The 26,118-nt window shown below is 42.1% G+C and overlaps 1 protein-coding gene across 1 annotated transcript in view; it reads left to right on the top strand.

The window, feature by feature from the left end:
* Positions 1 to 26,118, top strand: part of LAMA4 (laminin subunit alpha 4) — a 145,870-nt gene that overhangs the window by 50,430 nt on the left and 69,322 nt on the right. The window contains exons 4-8 of the mRNA XM_048844760.2: positions 3,863 to 3,943; positions 9,091 to 9,305; positions 19,198 to 19,284; positions 20,738 to 20,889; positions 21,089 to 21,199. Coding sequence (XP_048700717.2) covers positions 3,863 to 3,943; positions 9,091 to 9,305; positions 19,198 to 19,284; positions 20,738 to 20,889; positions 21,089 to 21,199 — 646 coding nt within the window. The remainder of the gene's footprint in view (positions 1 to 3,862; positions 3,944 to 9,090; positions 9,306 to 19,197; positions 19,285 to 20,737; positions 20,890 to 21,088; positions 21,200 to 26,118) is intronic.

Here is a 26,118-nt window from a genome sequence, read left to right as displayed (position 1 = left end):
TTCTGATGAAAAGGCCTTTAATCAGAAAATTCCTGTTGACCTCTAATTATTAGTGATTCTGCATTTCCACTCAAATAAGCCATATGCTTACTAAATAAGAAATGACTATACTGTTAGAAAAGGAATCTCTGCCAGTCTTACATCAAAATGTCTATTTAAATGCTTTCTGTGTCTACTGGAATGTTATATGTAACATTTGGCTCCTGTTACTTTTATTGTGTAGGGGCTAATTGGCCCTTGTTCCCCTTTATACTAGCATATTATATTTTTCCTAATTGGCTACACGCCTTCCTTTCAGCTACAGCTTTATTGTTCATTGTCCCATTAGCTTTTCTGAAAGGATTGTATCTGAGCCTAAATTACCATTTTTAGGGAGTGAAGAACAATCATTCCTAGTTTAAAGACACTCACCTAAAATTACTGCCTGTTGTTGGTGATGAAAAACTTATTGTCTTGCCATACCCGTCCCCACTACCTTGACTCCTCTCCTATTTCAGACTACTAGAGCGAACGAAGCCCAGAACTCAAAGTAATAATATCATAGCCCATTTTGCAACATATTGGTGTTTAAATGCTGATTGCCTGTAATGGGCAAGGACTGTCTGTATATACACCTAGCACACAGGGATCCTGACCTCAGGTGAGGCCTCTAGAACAAGGGAGGGCAAACTACGGCCTGTGGGCCAGATCCGGCCCTCAGGGCTTTCAATCCGGCATGCAGGATTGCCAGCCCTGTGGCGCAGTGGGGCTAAGGCTGGCTCCCTGCCTGCCCTGGCCCAGTACGGCTCCCAGAAGCGGCTGGCACCACGTCCCTGCAGCCCCGGGGGGGGAGGGGGGGGGAGGGGCAGATGGCTCCGTGCACTGCCCTCACCTGCAGGCACCGCCCCCCACAACTCCCATTGACCGGGAACATGGAATCGCAGCTTCAGGGGTGGTTCCTACAGGGAGAGCTGCTTGCCCCACCCCACCCCCAGGAGCCACTGCCAGATATACTGGCCACTTCTGGGAGTGGCGTGGGGCCAGAGCAGGCAGGGAGCCTGCCTTAGCACACTGCACACTGCTGCCACCCTGGAGCAACTTGAGGTAAGCGGCACCAGGTTGGAGCCCGCACCCTGAACCCCTCCTGCACCCCACACCTCTGCCCTGAGCCCCCTAACCTCTGCCTTGAGCCCCCGCCACACCCCTCCTGCACCCCAACCCTCTGCCCTGAGCCCCCTCCTGCACTCCGCACCCCCTTCTGCACCCAACCCCCTTCCATGAGCTCCCTTCCACACTCTTTACCCCCTCCTGCACGCCAAACCCCTGCCTTGAGCCCCTGACGCCCTGCCCTGAGCCCCCTGCCACACCCCACACCCCTCCTGAACCCCAACCCCCCACCCTGAGCCCCTTCCTGCACACCACACCCCACACTCCCTCTCGCACCCCAACCTCCTGCCCCAGCCCTACATTCATGGCCCTGCATACAATTTCCCCAACTAGATGTGGCCCTCGGGCCAAAAAGTTTGCCCACCCCGCTCTAGAAGCTACTGATATGCAAACAATAAATAATAAATTATTATATTTATGTTGTAATCTTCAGGCTCAAACAACAGGGTTCAGAGAGATACATCCTTTTTTCTTTTTTATCATTTCACCTTATTCTTACTCTATTTATAGTAAAACAAGAAGGTGCCTCCACCAAGAAGTTACCAAGGCTTTAAAGAGGAAATATACAGACGATATTGCTTTCTCCATTTTTCAACAAAAGTTTTATCCCTAGAAATAACATAACCAATGGATTCATAACACTCAAACAGACAGACCAACTCTGCATCCAAATCTCTAAGCTGACAGAATCATTAGATCCACTGTTGTTCTTGAGATTCATTTGTATGGCTTTAGTTTTTTGTCTGGCCAGAATATCTTCATATCTGCTATCCTGGGAACTTTTGTAATAGTTCCCATTAAGTGAAATGACATCTCTTTGGAAAAATTGGATGGAGGCTAGCAGATGTTACTTAATTTTAAACCTCAGGGAATGTTATGACCTTTAAAAAAAACCCTAAAGAAATATAAAGACCCAGGAAGACTTTGGTCATACTTCATAACTTAAATCCACAAAGTAATAACTTCAAATGTTTTAAGGAATTAGCCTGTATACCGGAAGAGAGGAAACTGCCAAAGTATTATAATTTTCTTGGCATGTTCACATGAAAATGTTATAGAAGATAATCTGGGAATTTCATCAAGAGAGTCTCATTTTAAATTCTGTCTGGTTGTATAAATGTCTCCAAACAAGGCCAACAGATCGTTGACTTTACTCTGGAAAACATTAGCTTTGAAATACTGATGGGAACAGAAACAGTGAAGGAACTATTTATACACTTTTATTGTTGCTTGTTCCTGGGACAAGTACATGGACCAGATTCTCATCCCCTGTTTTGGCCCCTTTGTATAGCCTGAGCTACACAACGGGGATGGAATCTGGCCACATATGCCCAACTGAGAATGTCCCTGTGTTAGGGGAGCTCTCAACTGGCATAAAGCTGTCAGAGCCAGTTCCTACACAAACCACTCACTAATCCAGGCAAAGGCAGTGTGTTGGGAAAAGTATACTTTGTGGTGCTCTGCTCTCCCTGCTAGTTCTCAGCTGGCACACAGTACTTTGAGGGCAATAGCCAACTAAGATAAATTAGAATAAGATTAGGCCAAGAACCAAGGAGCATGCAGTTAAAGAATCATGGAGCTGTAATTGGTTCCCTGACAACCTTCCTGCTCCCTGCCCATGCTGAATGGGTGTCAGTGCAGGAGAGAATCTGGCCCCATATTTTCCATACTCACTAAGAATGTCTTTAGAATTGTGTGCCCATTTTTGTCTGTAACTGTATCTAAGACACATCGCCCTGATTCAATTGTGCAAGGTTTGGTACTTTTCCTGTCTTTACGAACCAAGTTGTGATCATTTTTAGGGGCTAACCTACATTTCAAATAATTTTTGTTTTGCATATTGTAACGTGGTTATTTGTTTATTTTAAGAAACTGAAACTTGATTCTGAAAATTAAAGACCACAAGGGGTAAAGGAAGCTATGATGTTAGAATAACATACTGTTAAAAATCCCAGCACAGAACCCCCACCACAAGCAGCACAAACCGGCACCCTGGCTGGCAGTCTCAGCAGAGGCCAAGGGTTGAATAGATTTGTAGACTAATCTCCTGGAGGTGGTAGAGTAGATCCCTGGCTGGTGCAAATCATCATCATTCCATTGACTTCAATGGAAATCAATTGAACTATTCCAAATTACACCATCTGAGGATCTACTCTGATTCCTACAGGACACCTTTGAGACAGTCTGTGGGGATTGTGTAAGGAAACTTACACTGCCGCTGCCTGTACTGTATCTTTCCTATTGTACCTTTCCTATGGTTAAATATAAGATTTTAGTTCCCAAAGAACTTGATCCAACATATTTCAAAAACAACATGTTAGTTTAAACATTCTGAAATAAAATAGAGGAGACAAGTTCACAGGAAATATAAGAATCACTGTATACTCTGGAAAGAACGCAAGTTTCTTATTTATAATATATGTATAGAAGCATGTAAGTGTGTCTGAACTAGGCTGCAAGAAGGAAGTCTGCATCTTTTTACAATTTATATAGTGCCGTAGGTATGCATGGTTTTTATAGGTGAAAATAAAAAGACCAGGTGTAGTGTACCTTCATCTCCTATTGACCTCAGTAGGAACTGAGGGCACTCAGCACCAAGTAGGATTGGCCCAAAGGTTATATAAATAACAAATGTTCACAAAATACAGCATGTGTACATAGGCTATTAATAAGTGTTGGCTGCCCTGATTGATTCTTTTTTTATATGCAATTCTAGTTTTGCAGTTTCCTGTCACAGGAAAAGTGGGGTAGTGCGCTGTGTCTGTAAAGAAAACTATGCAGGACCCAACTGTGAAAGGTAAGCAGACTAGCAGTATGAATGGCTGGTCAAGTTTGCCAATGTTCCAAAGCCCTTAAGAGAGTTTCACACACTGGGGAGAATTTTTCTGTGCTTGACATTCAGTGATTTATATTATGTCTGTCTGCCTAAGGGCCTGATCTTGCACTGGAACCAATAGAAGTTTGCCACTGACTTCAACAGGTGCAGGAGAAAGACCTGCATTTTATATTTTTTGTCTAGGTATTGCATTTTATCTTCATGAAACTAGCTTCTTCAAAGGAACAGAATTGTAGTATGCTGGATACAACTAGCAGCTGAATTTAAAATTAGCAATATGCCTCCTATATCCCCTTTCCTTAAAAAAAAAAAAAAAATGGTAGTTCTACCAGTGAATTTTTTTCAGAACCAGAGAGAAATCATAATATCTGATCAAATTATTAACAAGCAGATATATATTTATTATTTAAACTTGGAATACATTTCAAATGATACATCTCAATAAAAAGTGAATTGAGCAATCCTGGTCAAGCTCTCAGATTGTCAGATTGTCTATATGTCCTCAAACAATTTCTGCTACTACATATCAAGAATGACAATGTATACAAATAAACAGAGCTATATAGTACAACACAATTTAATCTTGTGAAGTACCAGCTTCTGTTATGCTTATTCACAGTGAAAGTGTGACGTTAATATGTGACGTTCCATTGAAGTCAATGGAGACCCCTTTACGCTGCCACTTGCATAAGGTCATTGAGGATATAAGTTAAAGTTGCTCTAATTTACAACGGGGCTAAGTAGCACAAGATATGGAGGCCTCATCTGGCTCTGGCTCCCCATCCCATCCTTTGTACCCAGTAAGATCTCTGGTGTTACAGAGAATTCAGTCGATTAACTCCAATGGAAGATTGTGTGCAACCAGTGCATAACTGGACTATGAATGAGGGGAAAAATGAATGCCAAATATCCAAAGGAGAGAGTTGTGTGTAAAGAGCAAGGAAACAAATGAGATTTTGTCACAAAGTAAAAGTTACAGTTACCTCCTAAATAAAATAATTTCTTGTAAATGCAAGTAACTCAAAGTGTCAATATACTACCTTTTGAACCTTTAAAGTGGCCACAGTTACAATTTTACAAGTAAAGCTACTGCAGATGGAGAGCATAAAAATGAAATAAACTTGTTTCCAGTCTGACTATATACTGTTATTCTTCTGGAATGTCATATATGCAAACGTAGGACAATATAGACAATTAAAAGCTTGGTAAGATTTCTCACTGGTTATTAAAATGTCACACTAGACTACAAATGAATGAAGTTCTGTGGAAAGGGTAACAGACATATTTCTATTCAGAGTGGCAGAAAAGGATAATGTAAACTTACTTTATCTGGTTTCTAAGAGCCACTGGCCTGCTTTTCGTGTACCAGAGGAAAAAGATAAGAGCAGGCAAAGGAGAAGAAAGGAAGAAGAAAGCAGTTAGCCCAAGTCAGTGAGGGCAAGTTGGTTAAGTGATTAGTAATGGTGGATGGATCTTTTCTCTTCTAGGCTGTTAATTGCAATCCAATCTATGTCGGCAGCAATGAAAAGTCTTTATCTTCTGATGGCTATATATGGGGCCTGGATGAAATGAGGTGGTGGTCACCATCCTGTTCCAAGAGGACCCTCTCACTGAGCACTAGCTAGTATTCTTCATTGGTAATCTCAGTTGTCAGACTAGTGATTCAGTTGGTGTGGAGAGTGACTTTCTCTCTTTCCCCGGGGAGTGTGCAGGAATAAAAATTTGAAACTTTTCGAGGGGCATGTTCTGTGCCCCGGCCACAGCCCCAGGACCAGAGGAGCTTGCTGTCCTCCCTGTGGCCCCGGGTCTGGAGGAGTTCACTCACTCACTCTCCCCACAAAGCCCGGGGGCTGGAGGAGCTGTCAGCACCTGCTATGGCCCCGGGGCCAGAGGAGTTCTGTGCCCCTGCTGATTATTGGGGGATCCCGTGCCTCTGCTTCCCCCCCCACCCTGTGCATGCCCCTACTCTCTCCCATAGGAGATCCTTTATATTGGTGAGGGGATACATGTCCAGGGCAGTGCTGGGCTGTTTGGACTCTACCACATGTGCAGACATGGAAGACCGATAAAGGTTGCTAATCTGGCACTTTTCAGTTTTTGACCTTAAATTACCACAAGATCACATGTAAATGTTACTTTAGGCCCATGTCATGCGTGCCCCTGACATGGTGTACAGTGGGGGTGGAGCACAAAGATTTTCACTCCCTTCCTATGTAACAGCCATGTTACAGCCCCTGCACTCTGAAGTGCACAAGTACTGATCCCTGCCTACTTTCCTGCTCCCTGGGGACTGCCCAGGACCTCAAAAGGGCCAAGGTGGAATCAGACCGTGTTCCCACCCCTCTGTACAGGCCTAAGGAATGTGACTGGCACTTCAGGGTAGTAAGCGGCAGGACGTGAAGAGATGTAACAGCATGTGTGCTCTTGCAGTGCACTGGGAAGCAAGCTGCCTCATTTCCTCTGGCTTCTGTGTGAGAGGTTTTCTTGTTCTGCTCGGGAGGCTTGGCACAGAACTGCCTGACTTATTCTTCAGTTAGTTGCCAACACGTAATGTTGGGAAACCATGGAGATTTTTGCTAGGAATTGTGAAAATGACCTCACAATCCCCAAGTGTAAAGTTGTGAGCGAGTGAAATCCTTTTGTTCATGGCTTTAAAAAATGAGGCATTATGGCAGTAACAAATGAAATCCAGTTTTTGTTATTTTCTAATTATTACAAGCTTCTCTATAGAAAAAGTGCCATGGTGGACATAAAGGAAAGGTTCCATTGCCACGGTTACTGGAGGGGAAGTTAACATCTTACCCACCAATAATCACAGGAAATAAAAATCACAGGAAATAAAAGAGAGAGAATTTGTTAACTTCATTATTTCAACAATGAGACGTTGAAAAATCACATGGAAATGAAAATATTTTTATTTAGCAGTGAAGAGTCATTTATCGGGACATGACAGGAATGGAGAAGGCCTTTTCTTTGCAGCTTTCCTTGGGACATAAAGTAAGGAGATGGAGCAGTGTATTTCTGTCCAAGTTTCCTTGCTTTTCTCATTCAGTGCCAACCATTCAGAGGAGTTGGATGCAATCCAAGTCAATGTTATGTGACATGGGGAAGTGAAAGTGACACATGCACATTTTCAGCTCTGAACGTTTCTGTCCATTTTAAACAGCTATTCCAGCTGATAAGCTATGGCTAATAGAAGTGAGGCAGACAGTCATAAAAAACAGCAGTTACCTCCATGCCCACAAACACATGAGTGGGAATGAGACTGCATGGCCGTACACATTTCTGTCATGTATGAAGCTGCACTTCAACTGAATAGTGTATTTCAGAGAAGAAAAACTGAGCACCTCATCTTCATTATAAGGAATGTCCTGTGGTAATGGCATATAGAGTCTTTTACCTGGAGGCCATTAATTTAAATCTAGCTCAGGTTAGCAGTGTCCAAGTGTTATTTCTATTGAAGTTTTGTTCGGTGGCCCATATGAAACGATTTGGTAGTCACACAACACTTACTAGTAGATGGGTGACCACATGAAAAACCTCTAACTAGATTTTAACTAGATTTTTTTTTTTTTTTAAGGACAAATGTGAAAATACAAAAAAATTCAACCAGTTCTACTGATGGTCAAAAAATTAGAGGAATTTTTTCCTGTCTATATTTCAAACTTCAGAATGTTGTTGACATTTGAAAAATATTGGCTAGCTCCACTAGCTGGTACTAACTGAGGGTGTGAAAAGCCTTTAAAAGACTTTCAGCATGACTGGATCGCAGCATTGCTATCTTTACCAATGGAATGCCTGTGCTTGACTAGCAATATTGAACTGGAAGGGTGAATACCATGGCAAAATTCCCTCCGGAAACAGTTACTGCCACGCTTTGATGCAGAGAAGTGGCACAAGTGACATACTGTCCCTAACTCCTGAAGCTGAACACAATTTCTTTTCACTCCAAACTTGGGTCCATGTGGATGAGACACTATGGGCCTAATTCTGCCCTCACACCAGTGTAAATTGAGAGTATCTCCATGGAAAACAGTGGAGCTAAACTGATGATGATGAGAGAAGAATCAGGCTGTATATCATTACAACTGAATTCAGATCGCTGCTATGGTGACACATAACCATGGAGCCTGGCTTTATTATTTATCTCTAAGTCACCAAAATGACAGACCATTTTTCTTACTGTCAGGTTATCCTAGTAGTTTGTGCACATGGACATGCACTTCACTGACAAAGGCAATTAATTCAAGCAGTTTAAAGTCAGTTTGAATTATATGGAAATGCTTTTCATTTTATGTACAATTTTATTGTGGGAGTTTAGGATGTGAGTATAGTCAAAGCACTGATGAGGAAGCTCAAGGGAATCAGAACTCCTTTCTTCTTTCACAAAAAAAAAAAAACAAACCAAACAAATGTAGAGAGAGGCCAAAATCAGAACGATCTGCCCAAATCTCCCAAGTTTGTAGCATACTGATAAAATGAAATGTGGATTTGAGTAAAATCTTGTTTAGGTTTTATCAAAATCTAACTGAGGTTTTGCAAAACTCCAGTTGCTCTATCATAGAGATTGGCAAACACCAAACCATTTTACAGAGATCCTTTCTGCTATGAACTTAGATAGAGGAGATAAAATGGACTCTGAATCTGGACTTCCCCGGGTTGTTTTTGCAACATGAAAGCTGACCTCCTCGGCCCGTCTCCCATATAATGCAAGATAGTTCATGAAGTCCGAAGCTGTTAGTGAATAAAATAAACACCAGAATTGCTGAGTGACCTGCCAAGATAGTTTTGTGATGCTTTCAAAAAGCACTGTGTAACAAACATTTTCATTGCTAAAGAAACAGACAAAAAAATATGGACTGAAGTAATCATGAACTAGAAGTGTTCTAGATGCAGTACTTGTTCCTCAATGCCACAGAGCTATAAATCCCTAGATAGATTTATAATTAGATTAGATTACAAAACATCTGTCATAATTTAAATTTTGTTCACTAGCACTTGCAGAATGTCACCATCAATTCCTGGTGGCCTAATAAGGACAGAAAAATGATACAGCAGAGGGGAAATTGATCATTATTAATCATCTTTGGGCTTGGATTTCTTCTCAGGTGTGCTCCAGGTTACTATGGAAATCCCTTGCTGATTGGAAGCACTTGTAAAAAATGTGACTGCAGTGGAAACTCAGATCCTAACCTAATCTTCGAGGATTGTGATGAAGTGACAGGCCAGTGCCGCAACTGCTTGAGCAATACAACAGGGTTCAAGTGTGAACAATGTGCTCCTGGTTATTATGGAGATGCCAGAACAGCTAAAAACTGTACAGGTATTGTATTGTGTTAGTAATATATACTATCGTGTAGTTAAAGTATAGTATAGTACAAATATAGTGCTTCACTCTTGCCCCATTCCCCATTTCATCCACTAAAAAGATCAGCAATTTTGTAATATCACCGGTAATTAAAATGTCATTATTAGGATTCAGAGTTAAATGCCCAATGAGATTAGTGAGTGTCTAGGTAATTTACACCTGTTGACTCTTTGATTCAAGCTCTTTACACTTAGGAAGACAATTCTATATTCGTTACACTCTGATCACATTTAGAAGGTTTTCTTTGCAACCATGAAGGCTAGAAATTATTTATTAAAAAAAATTATTATTTTTTTTAATAATAGTTTAGATTTTGCAGAATCTGAATAGGCTATCTAGGCTACATGGATATATCAAGAAAAGGACTGGTGCTTGAGATCTCTGGTGTCACATATATAGAAAGACACACCCACACATCTTTCTACTGCACACATGTATCCTTGAAAATACAGATTACCACATATCAGTAAACTAAAGCTCATGTCTCACTGTAGTTTTTGGCAGTACAGTACTGTCTTAACTATAGTTATTTTGACCTGAGCAGCTAATCAAAATTCAGGGCCTTCTAGGTTGTTAAAATTGGAAATAGAAATTGACAATTGATTCTGGTATTTTCTTTGATGCAATCTTGATTATTTACAAGGAATGCACACAGTCCTCCTTCTCCCAATGCAGGAGGAAGCAAAAAAAACAAAAGAAGGGTTTCTTAGCATACATAGAATCATAGACTATCAGGGTTGGAAGGGACCTCAGGAGGTCATCTAGTCCAACCCCCTGCTCAAAGCAGGACCAATCCCCAACTAAATCATCCCAGCCAGGGCTTTGTCAAGCCTGACCTTAAAAACTTCTAAGGAAGGAGATTCCACCACCTTCCTAGGTAACGCATTCCAGTGCTTCACCACCCTCCTAGTGAAAAAGTTTTTCCTAATATCCAACCTAAACCTCCCCCACTGCAACTTGAGACCATTACTCCTTGTTCTGTCATCTGCTACCACTGAGAACAGTCTAGAGCCATCCTCTTTGGAACCCCCTTTCTGGTGGTTGAAAGCAGCTATCAAATCCCCCCTCATTCTTCTCTTCTGCAGACTAAATCCCAGTTCCCTCAGCCTCTCCTCATAAGTCATGTGTTCCAGTCCCCTAATCATTTTTGTTGCCCTCTGCTGAACACTTTCCAACTTTTTCACATCTTGTAGTGTGGGGCCCAAAACTGGACACAGTACTCCAGATGAGGCCTCACCAATGTCGAATAGAGGGGAACGATCACGTCCCTGGATCTGCTGGCAATGACCCTATTTATACAGCCCAAAATGCCATTGGCCATCCAGCTTCTTGGCCACTGTAACCCCTAAGTTCTGCAGAACTGCTGCCGAGCCATTTGGTCCCTAGTCTGTAGCGGTGCATGGGATTCTTCCTTCCTAAGTGCAGGACTCTGCACTTGTCCTTGTTCAACATCATCAGATTTCTTTTGGCCCAATCCTCCAATTTGTCTACGTCCCTCTGTATCCTATCCCTACCCTCCAGCGTATCTAGCTCTCCTCCCAGTTTAGTGTCATCTGCAAACTTGCTGAGGGTGCAATCCACACCATCCTCCAGATCATTAATGAAGATATTGAACAAAACCGGCCCCAGGACTGACCCTTGTGGCACTCCGATTGATACAGGCTGCCAGCTAGACATGGAGCCATCGATCACTACCCGTTGAGCCCAACGATCTAGCCAGCCTTCTATCCACCTTATAGTCCATTCATCCAGCCCGTACTTCTTTAACTTGCTGACAAGAATACTGTGGGAGACCGTGTCAAAAGCTTTGCTGAAGTCAAGGAATAACACGTCCACTGCTTTCCCCTCATCCTCAGAGCCAGTTATCTCGTCATAGAAGGCAATTAGATTAGTCAGGCATGACTTGCCCTTGGTGAATCTATATTGACTGTTCCTGATCACTTTCCTCTCCTCTAAGTGCTTCAGAATTGATTCCTTGAGGGCCTGCTCCATGATTTTTCCAGGGACTGAAGTAAGGCTGACTGGTCTGTAGTTTCCCGGATCCTCCTTCTTCCCTTTTTAAAAGATGGGCACTACATTAGCCTTTTTCCAGTCATCCGGGACTTCCCCCGATCACCACGAGTTTTCAAAGATAATGGCCAATGGCTCTGCAATCACATCCGCCAACTCCTTTAGCACTCTCGGATGCAGCGCATCCGGCCCCATGGACTTGTGCTCATCCAGCTTTTTTAAATAGTCCCAAACCACTTCTTTCTCCACAGAAGACTGGTCACCTCCTCCCCATGCTGTGCTACCCAGTGCAGTAGTATGGGAGCTGTCAAGGTTCCTTCCCCACTCTGAACTCTAGGGTACAGATGTGGGGACCTGCATGAAAACCTCCTAAGCTTATTTTTACCAGCTTATGTTAAAACTTCCCCAAGGTACAAACTATTTTACCTTTTGCCCTTGGACTTTATTGCTGCCACCACCAAGCGTCTAACAAATATATAACCAGGAAGAGCCTGCTTGGAAACGTCTTTTCCCCAAAATCTTCCCAAACCCTACATCCCCTTTCCTGGGGAAGGCTTAATAAAAATCCTCACCAATTTGCATAGGTGAACACAGACCCAAACCCTTGGATCTTAACAATAATGAAAAAGCAATCAGGTTCTTAAAAGAAGAATTTTAATTGAAGAAAAAAAGTAAAAGAATCACCTCTGTAAAATCAGGATGGTAAATACCTTACAGGGTAATCAGATTCAAAACATAGAGAATCCCTCTAGGCAAACCCTTAAGTTACAAAAAGACACAAAAACAGGAATATACATTCCATTCACCATAGCTTATTTTCTCAGCCATTTAAAGAAAACAGAATCTAACGCATATCTAGCTAGATTACTTACTAAGTTCTAAGACTCCATTCCTTTTCTGTTCCCGGCAAGAGCATCACACAGACAGAGAGACTCTTTGTTTCCCCACCCCCTCAGCTTTGAAAGTATCTTGTCTCCTCATTGGTCATTTTGGTCAGGTGCCAGTGAGGTTATCCTAGCTTCTTAACCCTTTACAGGTGAAAGGGTTTTTCCTCTGGCCAGGAGGGATTTTAAAGGTGTTTACCCTTCCCTTTATATTTATGACAGGAGCTGACCTTGTTTGTGAAGTCAGAGGCAAAAAAGCATTGAGTACATTAGCTTTTTCCACATCCTCTGTCACTAGGTTGCCTCCTTCATTCAGTAAGGGGCCCACACTTTCCTTGACTTTCTTCTTGTTGCTAACATTCCTGAAGAAACCCTTCTTGTTACTCTTAACATCTCTTGCTAGCTGCAACTCCAAATGTGATTTGGCCTTCGGGATTTTATTTCTGCATGCCTGAGCAATATTTTTATACTCCTCCCTGGACATCTGTCCAACTTTCCACTTCTTGCAAGCTTCTTTTTTGCGGTTAAGATCAGCAAGGATTTCACTGTTAAGCCAAGCTGGTCACCTGCCATATTTACCATTCTTTCTACACATCGGGATGGTTTGTCCCTGTAACCTCAATAAGGATTCTTTAAAATTCAGCAATCTCTCCTGGACTCCTTTCCCCGTCATGTTATTCTCCCAGGGGATCCTGCCCATCAGTTCCCTGAGGGAGTCAAAGTCTGCTTTTCTGTAGTTTGTGTAGTCCAGGGTCCGTGTTCTGCTACTCTCCTTTCTTCCTTGTTTCAGGATCCTGAACTCAACCATCTCATGGTCACTGCCTCCCAGGTTCCCATCCACTTTTGCTTCCCCTACTAATTCTTCCCTGTTTGTGAGCAGCAGGTCAAGAAGAGCTCTGCCCCTAGTTGGTTCCTCCAGCACTTGCACCAAGAAATTGTCCCCTACACTTTTGAAAAACTTCCTGGATTATCTGTGCACCACTGTATTTCTCTCCCAGCAGATATCAGGCGATCTAGTAACTTCTGTTAGTTGCCGGAAGAAAGCCTCGTCCACCTCATCCCCATAGTCCGGTGATCTATAGCAGACTCCCACCATGACATCACCCTTGTTGCTCACACTTCTAAACTTAATCCAGAGACACTCAGGTTTTTCTGGAGTTTCATACTAGAGCTCTGAGCAGTCACACTGCTCTCTTACATACAATGCAACTCCCACACCTTTTCTGCCCTGCCTGTCCTTCCTGAACAGTTTATATCCATCCATGACAGTTATCCCACCCAGTCTCTGTTATTCCAAAGACATCATAATTCCTTGACTCTGCCAGGACTTCCAGTTCTCCCTGCTTGTTTCCCAGGCTTCTTACATTTGTGTATAGGCACTTGAGATAACTCTCTGATCATCTCTCTTTCTCAGTATGAGGCAGGAGCCCTCCCCCTCACATTCTCCTGCTCATGCTTCCTCCCGGTATCCACTTCCCCATTTACCTCAGGGCTTTGGTCTCCTTCCCATGGTGAACCTAGTTTAAAGCCCTCCTCACTAGGTTAGCCAGCCTGCTTGCGAAGATGGTCTTCCCCCTCTTCGTTAGGTGGAGCCCGTCTCTGCCTAGCACTCCTCCTTCTTGGAACACCATCCCATGGTCAAAGAATCCAAAGCCTTCTCTCTGACACCACCTGCGTAGCTATTTGTTGACTTCCATGATTCGACTGTCTCTATCCGGGCCTTTTTCTTCCACAGGGAGGATGGACGAGAACACCACTTGCGCCTCAAACTCCTTTATCCTTCTTCCCAGAGCCACGTAATCTGCAGTGATCCACTCAAGGTCATTCTTGGCAGTTTCATTGGTGCCCATGTGGAGAAGCAGGAAGGGGTAGCGATCCGAGGGCTTGATGAGTCTCAGCAGTCTCTCCATCACATCGTGAATCCTAGCTCCTGGCAAGCAGCACACTTCTCGTTTTTCCTGGTCGGGGCGGCAGATAGATGACTCAGTCCCCCTGAGGAGGGAGTCCCCGACCACCACCACCTGCCTCCTTCCCTTGGGAGCGGTGGTCGTGGAACCCCCATCCCTAGGACAGTGCATCTCATGCCTTCCAGTTGGCGGAGTCTCCTTCTGTTCACTTCCCTCAGACGTATCATCTAGTCCACTCTCTGCATTAGTACCTGTGGAGAGAACATGAAAATGGTTGCTTACCTGTGTCTGCATTACTGGTACATGGACGCTCCCCTTTCTTCTTCTGGAGGTCACATGCTGCCAAATTTCTTCACTGTCCTTCTGTCCCCGCTGCACAGCCTGCTCTGAATCTTCAGAACGTTGTGTCCATAGAAGCATATCCTGACGTCTGTCCAGGAAATCTTCAGTTTCTCTTATGCAAAGCAGGGTCGATACTTGTTTCTCCAGACCTTGAACCTTCTCTTCCAATATGGAGACCAGCTTGCACTTTGTACAGACAAAGTCAATTCTGTCCTGTGGAAAAAAGACAAACATGGCACATCCTGTGCAGGTCACAACAGCTGAATGCTCACCATCCATATTACCTTCCTTCTACGAGCTTCCTCAGGAGTTGTAGTAACTACTCAGAGAAGCCGGCAAGATGTAAGCCTCAGTGCGCTCTCCCCCAGTGAACTCCCAGGCAAACTCCCTCTGTTAGCCTCTCTGCTGTTTGCCGCTCAGCTGATTTGCAGCTGACTGGCTTTTTATAACAGTCAGGCCCATTCAAGGCTCACCTGGAACAAAGCACTCCCAATTCACACTTTTCAAACAATCAAGCACACGGTCAAACTGACAAGCTAGTTTGTCAAACAGGGTCACGCTGACTCAGAATTTCTCTCCATGCTTCTCCAAGGTCACACCATGATTACAGGCTGCAGTTTAGCTTTCTTGTTATGCCTCTGAGTCTCTCTCAGCTTCTTGTCTGTGCCCTGCTTGTCTTGTCCCCACCCATCCACCCACGCACCCAGTCAGAAACTACCCAGAGGAACCCTCTTCACACTTGGAACTAGCTTCTGACTAGACTCCACGGGCTCCTTATTTAGATGTCACCCCTTAACTGTCTTTTACAGCTATCTTAATTGAAGGGTGCATTCACATCCATCAACAAGATTTAAACTCAACCAACACCAACCAAAACTTAACCCAATTCACAACAGTATAAACTCATTGCTGCTAAATACATTTCATTTATACTAGACAAGTAACTAAGTATGTATGCAATGTACCATTTGTTGTGCACCACACAAAACTCCCAAGTCCAATATTGACCTTACATTTCTTCTCTGCTTGGCAGAGGCTGGGAGTCTCATGGAGTCTCAGTCCATTGGAAAGTGGCCAACTAGTTACTACACTAATTCTGAACAATGTCTGTAATACCAGCCAGTGTGAGAAGCAATACAGACAGCAGTCTTGGAATAGGCTATGTTATGCAGCTAGTTATGCACATGGCTAGTTGATGTAAATACCATGTTGTTCTTACTTTTACTTTCATCTTCCCTTTTCCATGTCTTCCTATTGTTAGTTAAATTCACCTGTTGTGTCTTATTTAAAATTAGCTTGTAAATCATGCCTTTGTATATGTCTATCCTGCACCCTGCACAATGGGACCACATAAAACTGATGCCATAGTAATTAAAGATCCAGTAGCAGTTTCTGTGAGAATAGGATTCTTCTTAGTGGCCTGGCTACATTCCAACTCAGTCTACCTAGATTTCCCCGACTGATAATTTATTCGTCACTTTCTACTCTAAACACTATTGTGTAACCTTGTTGGTTCGAGAGAAGCTACAGTGTTTCCATACTTCAGATGAATGCAGTTTCAGAGGTAGGTAAAATGATTAGCACTGGCCACAAGAGGATGGTGTTTTGTTGGGAAAAATTGTCCCGAATTTGAATGCTAAGTTAAAAAAAAATTAAAATTTTGTGGGAGGAAAAATTCTGAAAAATCCATTTCAAGAAAACCAAAATGGAATTTTGCAACTAGCTCCCAACTAGCTCCTTGGGCAGTTGCCTCCTGGGGTTGTCCATTCCCCCCTTCTCCAAGCAGCAGCCTTCCCATGCTGCCCAGGGAGCTGGGAGAGCTAAGGGCTGGCAGGAAACCAAGCAAGCAGGCAGGCCTGGTTTCCATCCAAAATTCTGATGGAATTAACACATTCCTGAAGAACATTTCGGCTGTATAAAATCAGTGTTTTCCAACAGAAAAGTGTTCCACTGGAAAAATTTTGATCAGCTCTAAAAATGATCACTATGCATGGAGGGTAAAATTCATCCCTCTGTCAAAAGGTCACAACATTTAAACATTTAAATTGTTAAAATAGGGCTTAAATGCAATTTCAATGATGCACAGACCTTGTGCTAGCTTTCTGCACATAAATGATTTAAATGCAGAGTCTGTCCACTGTAAATCAGTTCGGCTTTCCATCAATGGTTCACCCTGCAAGAACAGCTTTTCTTGCAGTATTTCAGTCCTCATGAAAACCAGGAAACAAATTAAGAATGGTGCATCATTTTTCTCCAAATCTCAAGAAAAATTTGGACTTGAACAAAGTTTGGGTCATGTCTTATTTGATCTGAATCTGTTTATTTATTCTTAGTTACAAAAGTTCATTTTACAGCTGACTCTTGAATAAATCCTGATTTTGGAATGTTCATTTTGGAGAGATTCAAAGCTCTAATTTTATCTTAACTGCTGCTAAAAATTGTAACGTGGCATATTTCACTAACAGGAGTATACTGCCTGAACAGAAACACTGTAGAAACATTTAGACAAGCTAGATCCACTATGACCCCCAGATCCCTTTCTGCAGTACTCCTTCCTAGGCAGTCATTTCCCATTTTGTATGTGTGCAACTGATTGTTCCTTCCTAAGTGGAGTACTTTGCATTTGTCCGTATTGAATTTCATCCTATTTACTTCAGACCATTTCTCCAGTTTGTCCAGATCATTTTGAATTTTAATCCTAACCTCCAAAGCACTTGCAACCCCTCCCAGCTTGGTATCGTCCACAAACTCTGTAAGTGTGCTCTCTATGCTATTAACTAAATCTTTGATGAAGATATTGAACAGAACCAGATCCAGAACTGATTCCTGCGGGACCCCACTCATTATGCTCTTCCAACATGACTGTGAACCACTGATAACTAATCTCTGGGAATGATTTTCCAACCAGTTATGCAGCTATCTTATAATAGCTCCATCTAGGTTGTATTTCCAGTTTGTTTATGAGAAGGTAATGCGAGACAGCATCAAAAGCCTTACTAAAGTCAAGATATACCATATCTGCCACTTCCCCCCATCCACAAGGCTTGTTACCCTTTCAAAGAAAGCTATCAGGTTGGATTGACACAATTTGTTCTTGACAAATCCATGCTGACTGTTACTTTTCACTTTATCATCTTCTAGATGTTTGCAAATTGATTGCTTAATTATTTGCTCCATTATCTTTCAGGTACAGAAGTTAATCTGACTGGTCTGTAATTCCACAGGTTGTCCTTATTTCCCTTTTTATAGATGGGCACTATATTTGCCCTTTTCCAGTCTTCTGGAATGTCTCCCATCTTCCATGACTTTTCAAAAGATAATTGCTAATGGCTCAGATATCTCCTCAGTCAGCTCCTTGAGTATTCTAGGATGCATTTCATCAGGCCCTGGTGATTTAAAGATATCTAACTGGTCTAAGTAATTTTTGACTTGTTCTTTCCCTATTTTAGACTCTGATCCTCATTTTCACTGGCATTCACTATTTTAGACATCCAATTGCCACCAACCTTCTGGATGAAAACCGAAACAAATAAGTCATTAAGCACCTCTGCCATTTACACATTTTCTGTTATTGTCTTTCCCCCCTACTCAGTCCTTGGTCTTCCTCTTGCTTCTAATGTATTTGTAGAATGTTTTCTTGTTCCTTTTATGTCTCTAGCTAGTTTGATCTCGTTTTGTGCCTTGGCTTTTCTAATTTTGTCCCTGCATACTTGTGTTATTTGTTTATATTCATCCTTTGTAATTTGACCGAGTTTCCACTTTTTGTAGGACTCTTTTTTGAGTTTTAGATCATTGAAGATCTTCTGGTTAAGCCAGTGTGGTCTCTTTCCATGCTTCCTATCTTTCCTACGCAGTAGGATAATTTGATCTTGTGCCCTTAATAATGTCTCTGAAAAACTGCCAACTGTCTTCAATTGTTTTTCCCCTTAGACTTGCTTCCCATGGGATTTTATCTACCAACTTCCTGAGTTTGCTAAAGTCTACCTTCTTGAAATCCACTGTCTTTATTGGGCTATTCTCCCTCCTACCATCCCTTAGACTCATGAACCCTACCATTTCAAGATCACTTTCACACAAGTTGCCTTCCACTTTCAAATTCTCAACCAGTTCTTCCCAATTTGTCAAAATTAAATCTAGAAGAGCCTCGCCCCAGCTTTCTTCACCTTCTGAAATAAAAAATTGTCTCCAATACATTCCAAGAACTTGTTGGATAGTCTGTGCCCTGTTGTGTTATCTTCCCAACAGATGTCTGGCTAGTTGAAGTCCCCCATCACCACCAAGTCCTGTGCTTTGGATGATTTTGTTAGTTATTTTAAAAAAGCCTCATCCACATAATGTTTACGGCTAATCATATACTACAAATTTTTCCCAAAACTTCTTGAACAGTCACAGTAGGATGTAAATATGAGGACTATTTAAATCACAGAAAGCCATGTATGGGCTACAGTGAAATAGAAGTAGAACTAGGTCCTCACAGGATCCTAGAGCCTGGAACGCAAGCTGAAATGTCTACTCCACAATTAAACAGCCTCTTAGCCCGAGCCCCACAAACCCAAGTCAGCAGGCATGGGCCAGCTATGGGTTTTTAATTGCAGTGTAGACATACCCTGAGCACTATTGTAATACAAACAGTAATTTAGTAAGTGTAGGAGTAGGGGGTGGCACACTTTCAAAATGATTCTAAAAATCTCCTTTTTTCCACAGAGTGTAATTGCAGAGGAGGACCCTGTGACAGTCGAACTGGAGAATGTCTAGCAGAGGGCCCTACAGGCACGGATTGCCCAACAATCAGTAAGAATAACAGCGAGGCATCCAATAAAAACAATGGAATAATCTTACCGTATTTAGTAGCCTGCAAATACATATTAAGGTTTGATCCTGCAAAATGCTGAGCACTCTGGCCAGGATCCAACAAAATACTTAAGCCTGTACTTAGCTTTAAGTGTGTGTGGTCCAGTGCTTAAAGTTAAACACAGGCTTAATTGTTTTGCTGGACTGGGGGAGATTGGTCAGCACCTTACAAGCCCTTAGAGAGAGACCCTGAAGTACTATAAATGACTCAAAAGGCTGATTCTGTGAGCCCTCAGGCACAATGTCTTCTACTCAGGGCAGTACCTAAAGATAAGTTTGCTGGCCCAATTCCTCAGAGGGAGTTAGGTACTTAACTTTCTTTGAAATCAATGGGAGTTAAGTGCCTAAATACTTTTGAGCATATGGGCCTCTGGCCCTAAAAGTTATCATCTTAAAACACAGGAAATGCAAAACTTTTGGTTCCAGCAGCAATATTTCTTCAGCTGCCTTGAACATCAGTTCCTATGTATGTCAGTATATAATGGTCTCCCTTGCAAAATCAGTATTCAGCAAGAAGTACTACAACTAAGTTTCTGAGATATTGCAGATATCTCCTATTCAAAATGCGGGTGGGACACTCTGGTGTCTCCAGTACCACAGTGTTGTCACTGTGCTTAAATGCTGACCTTGTTAATGGCAGTATAACCTTTTTTTGTTGTATACAGAATGTGCAACACAGCCAAGAAAAAGTTGTCTTTGGAGCCTTTGTTTTATGTTTCCTAGCTTTGTGATTTTTAACAATGTAACACCAATGTTTAATTCATCAAAGGTTCTTGGCATTTAGTAATGGTATACGTTTAATTAGAAAGCTTATAGTATTGCTTAGAACCAGCATTCTGCATGGCCATGGGTAGCCCTCTTGTTAACCATAATTTGGATTTACTAGTTCTCTGCCTTTAAGAATTGACTTCCTAACTGAACTGTCAATCGAGTTCAGCTTCTGCAGATCACTGCAGTCACTGAACAAAGAATATATTTCACTATAACTGCAAGTATTAATAAATGCGTGTTTCTGTGTTATAACAGTTGGGTGAACTCAGTTTTTGGCCCTGATTTCTTGTTCTGTGGGCCATAAGCATGCTGAGTCCCTACCGCATAGCCAGGAAATGCCTCTTATTACCCCTCCCACTGGTTACCAAGCAGCCTTGACAGGCTCCCAAACTAGTTCCATCTGGCTGTCCTCAGCTGGAAGTGTGATGGTTAAACTGTGGGACCTTGAAAGTGGGTGGATTAAAATGAAGAAAAATGGGTTTCCTAAGGGCTCCATTAACAACTAAGAGGCGAATCCCCCATGGTGCAAAGGGCACAAAGTAAACTTTAAGAAGAAGAATGTTTTCCATTTAACTGAAACTGAAGTTAAAAGAAAAATTACCATATCTTATTTTATTGTCAGGTTGTGATAAGTGCATTTGGGATTTGACTGATGACATCCGATTAGCAATTCTCTCTATTGATGAAAGCAAATCAATTTTGCTGAGCATTTCCAGTGGTGTTGCTGCTCAAAGACACTTGAATGAACTCAACTCCACTGTTTCCTTCCTCAAGGTACAGATTATCCTATTTGGATGGGCTTCATTTTTTAGTTTAGTATTAACCTAAAAATTACTGCTCCATCCATAAGAATTTCAAACCCTATTCAGCATAGCTGAATTCCTGTGCTGCCTATACCATATTCATTACAGAGAAATTTGTTTTCAGCTACACTGAATTAACACTATTTTTTAAAAAATGTCTTTTCATACAGATGAAACTGTCAGAAAAAGAAAATCATTCTGTACTTAGGAAGATCCACATCGATTATTCTGAGACTGAAATAGCCAATCTCCTCTTAGAGATAGAGGCACTTGAAGAACAGGTTTGTCTGCAGTTCCCATTATGAACTCCTTGATGAAGTAGGTGAACCAATGTGAGCCTACGATTTGTCCCATTATGGCAAAAGGGTTTCAAAAAAGGACCCTTAAAGGGCCTTAGTAGATTATTTTATTTTTGAAACAAAGAAGGATGCTTCTAGGAATTGGAAATGGAAGTGACCTCTCCAGTCTGTCTTCCTGAAAACGCAGGATATAGGGCCTGATATGAAGCCCATTGAAGTTAATAGGCGTCATTCTACTGGCTTCAGAAAACTTTTGATCTGACTCATTGTCCTCCACATATTGCCCATAGTCCCTCACAGAGGCCACATTTACTAAACTGGCACCACTTTTGACCTAAGGTAGACATGCTGAACTTCCATTTCAAATTCTGTTTTATAATTGAGCAAAGTAATCAAGATTAAAGTAATTCCAGTGTACTTTCTGAATGTTTGAACTGTATATATCTTACATAGATGCTCTCATAAAATTTAAATTAGCACTGATTAGATACTTCAAAGCATGTTTCAAAACTGCCAGTTAAAAAAGACTTCTCAGGTACCTGCTGAGAAAGGCACCTGATCAACACTCAAGATATATTTTGACACAATTATAATCATACATATTTTATCTGTGTTCAATTGCAAAACCATAAAATTAGTGTTACATTCCCTCACGTCAAGGGGCACACTTTCCGCAGCCAAACAGAGCGCTAACATGAAATCTCCTAAGAGAACAGCTGGGGCTCAAAATACTTTCTCTTTTTTAAAAATAGTCATTAACAGACATCCTTCATAATTTGAGTGATATCAAGTCAGCGATCACCATATTTTCATGAGAGCCAAATACAATTCGAGTTTATGGCACAGTTCCAGAGTCTGTGCTTCACTTCTTAATTCTTCTGTCGGGCAAGTAAAATATTACACTTAGACTAAAACTCAAGCACAGAAGTAAGCAGAGAACAACACAGAGGCAGGAAGAAAGAGAGGCAGTAAGGAGGTGGGAGATCAGTACTTACTTAATGGAAGGACCATGCAGGATTAAATTTACTGTTATTTGTGTTCCTCTGCACTTTGCAAAAGGACCAGCTGATTCAACCAACTCACCTTCACCAAGTACTGTGAAATCACTCAGGGAGTCTAAATATCCCCCTCTGTGGTTTGAAAGTAGCATGATTGAGGCTTTAGGTTTTGTTGGCATCTCTACTGTATATGGATAATAGGATTTCCTATCATCTTCACTGGCACTGGGATTTGTTTTGAGGTCGCTGGATTTCAGCATCCCTGAGTCTTTAAATGATTTAATTTACTTGTGGGCTTTCTCCATTGGGGCCTCTCTTTTGTGAGGAGTGGCCTACATCAGAACTTGTGATTGCTCATGAAGGGGGAAGATCAAGTTCCTGGACTCTCACAGTAGAGATAGCAGCATAGTAATTCCTCCATATACATCACTTTTCTGCTCTTTTCAAAGCACTAAAAGGGAAATCAGGGTAGGAGCCTTTGTTAGTTTTAGTGGGTTTTGCAAGTGTGTACTGTGTCTTCCATTCAAAGTTTTGCAAGTGTACTTCATGATGTCTAAGTGATGGCTGGGTTTCTGGTTTAAACCTTCCAAACAGAACAGAACCACAAAATGTATGTGAGGTTTTATTACAATAAATGTGATTTATAGTGACCTAATGTGATGCAATTCTGGTTAAGTAGCTTAAAGGCTCTGTCCTGTAGAATTTGGCTAGGATTTGGAGAATATGGACACCTACCTCCTGTAGGTTTCTTTGGAAATCCTACCCAAAGTCTGCATGAAGTCGATGGGATTAGTGGGTTCAGCAACAGCATCCTTAGTTTACACTGTAATATTGATTGATCTTAGAGGAAATGCTGCTTCCCTTCTGAAAGAGATCAGTGATATTCTCATTCTGATTGCAGTCTCAGCTTGTACCACTGTAATTCTTAGTGTATGCAAATATAAAACCATAACTGGATAAGAAGAATTTGGGGGTTATTAAAGAAGGAAAAATATTTAAATGCAAATGCTTATGTATAAACATGAATAGCTATTGCCTAAAAATAAACAACAATTAACAGCCAAAAAAAAAAAACCACCAGAAACCCTGAAGATAATAAATCTGTATAGTGACCCATATAGTGTTCTTCCTTCAAAGGCAAAGTAAATAATATGTAAAAAAATAAAACTCTTACTATGAACCCAACTATTTATTTCATTCAGGTAAAAATACATTCCTGTTCTATTTCCCAGGATTGCTCCTGGTTCTGCTCCCACTGAAGCCAGGCTCCATCCTATTGTCTAAACTGACCCATTTTTTCTTTCCAAGCTTATTTTCAGCCTTCTATCTGGTTTAAAGCGCCACCTGGTGCTCTCGCAAGTGAAAACATCTATTTGAAAGATAATGTGGTTATGTTAGTACTAGCCACAGCAGATCAAACAAAGCAGCTAGAGTTACGGAATATGGTAATAACAATTATTAATAACTACAGGACAGAGAAATGAAAGTTGTTTTTTCAACCAAATGCATCATTTTTCCAGGAAAACTGATTTACCAGGAGCTACAGGTCTTCAAAAATATTGGAAGGGGGATTCAAAGTCCAAAGCTGAACCCAGATCCTAATTTTCCTGTGAGAATTAACTCTATTACAAGCCAAAACATACCTCTGAATCCAAGCACTTTGATACCATCGATCATGAGATGTTGATTGGCACACAAGACCTAACAGCAGTGGACAACCTAGCAATAGGCTTAATTCTTTTATTCTCCATCCTGAGACCTCCCTAAGGAAATTAAATCTAAGGACAACTGAAGTCAATAAGTTTCTTAGGAACAATGATGAGTATGCAACAGTAAATCTTAATATCCCCTCTTCCCTCAATCTTAAACCAATGTTTCTCTGTAAAGCCAGTTTTGGGGACTCCAAGAAGTTGTGATGGTGGCAGGAGAGTATTATTTAGAGGGCAGTCTCAAATGTAATAGAAGACTGTGGCTCTGCTTCTGCCTGAGCTTATTGGCTACCCACCGGCTGCCTGAGTTTTAGAGGAAGGGAATCATAGAATCATATGTGGCACAGGAGCCAGCAAACAGAGCTGTAAACAGGAGAGTTTGAGTGGGAATTTGTAAGGGGAGTTTGGGGGGAAGAATAAGAGCCAGGCAAAGGAACAGACAGGCTAGTGAAGGGAGCGTGTGGTGTTCTGTGACTGTTTTGGTGCTCGTTGGGGGTTTGTTTTGCTGTGGGTGGTGGTGTTTTGGTTTGGTTTGTGTTTCCCAGACTAACATGACTTAGGTGGGAAGGCAATGACAGACACAGAGGCAGCAGCAGTAGTGAACCAAGTAGTGGAAGACACAGTGAAGATGACTGGATGTGGAAGCTGTAGCATGTACATGATCCTGGAGGGGGTACCTGAAAAGAATTTTGTCGCGTGAAGTGCCACCTGATAGAGCTGATGGAAAAGAAAATCTGAGGATTGGAATGCAGGTGGAGACTCTGGATGAGTTTGCAGGGAGTTTGAGTGGATGATGGAGCAAAGACATGAGGCGGCTGAAGGGAAAAGCTCAGACTTGCAGATGGAAGCATGACCAAAGAACTCTGAGGGGATACTGCTGGGTGAGGAAAGTGGACAGTGGAAGCATGTGACTAAGAGAGCCAGGCAGAGGAAAAGACAGGCCACTGAAGGAGAAATAGAGCTCAGGAACAGGTTTGCGGAGTTGGAAAATGAAGAAGGGGCACAGCAGGTGGTCACTGAAGGTTAGAGGGCAAGGAAGAAGAGAAGAACAGGTAGTCCTATAGGAAGAGGGCAAGAGTCAATGGAGATAACACCAGATATGAGCCCCAGGAGGATACAGGATGGGTTGCAGAGGATTGCAAGGGACAATAGGAATTGAGAGGACTTGCAGCCAGATGGAACAGGGGATAGACTGGAGAATCACACCATCACCAGGAAAAGGCAGGTGACTGGGAACTCCTTACTGAGAAGAATAGACAGGCCTGTAACAAGAGCTGATCCAGAAAACAGAAGGGTGTGCTGTCTGCCGGGTGCTAAGATACGGAACGTGGATCTGAGGCTGAAGAGGATCCTGAGGGAGCAGGAAAGGAATCCACTGATTATCCTTCATGTGGGAACAAATGATACAGCTAGATTCGCACTGGAATGTATCAAGGGAGACTATGCCAGGCTGGAGAAGATGCTTAAGGAAATCGAGGCTCAGGTGATCTTCAGTGGGATTCTGCCTGTTCCTAGAGAAGGGAAACAAAGGTCTGACAACATTATGATGCTCAACAGATGGCTCAGGCAGTGGTGCTATAAGGAGGGCTTTGGGCTGTATGGCCACTAGGACGCATTCATGGACAGAGGACTGTTCTCCTGGGATGGACTTCACTTGAGTAAGGAAGGAAATAGACTTCTAGGATGGAGGATGGCACAACTGATCAAGAGAGCTTTAAACTAGGAATTTGGGGAAGATGGTTGGGAGATGTCCAGGTAATCTCCACACCAGATTTTCATTTTGAGAGGGAAGAAAATGAAGTAAGAAAGGATACAGCTGTGGGTAGGAGAATGGACATAAGGTGGAAGGGCAGTGTACATACCAATCTAATAGGTAATATTGGCAGTAGAATGTCTGTGCCCAATCGGGTAAAGAATGTGAGTGAAGCCAAACAGCAAAAATTAAGATGTTTGTACACTAATGTGAGGAGCCTAGGTAACAAAATGGAGGAACTAGAGCTACTGGTGCAGAAAGTGAAACCAGATATTATAGGGATAACAGAAACATGGTGGAATAGTAGTCATGGTTGAAGTACGGGAATTGAAGGGTATGTGCTGTTTAGGAAAGACAGAAATAAAGGCAAAGGTGGTGGAGTAGCATTGTATATCAATGATGAGGTAGACTGTAAAGAAATAAGAAGTGATGGAATGGATA

The sequence above is a fragment of the Caretta caretta genome, chromosome 3 (genome assembly GCF_965140235.1).
Source record: "Caretta caretta isolate rCarCar2 chromosome 3, rCarCar1.hap1, whole genome shotgun sequence".
Taxonomy (NCBI): domain Eukaryota; kingdom Metazoa; phylum Chordata; order Testudines; family Cheloniidae; genus Caretta; species Caretta caretta.
Note: the sequence above shows the minus strand (reverse complement) of the source record. Positions and strands in the feature narration are given on the sequence as shown.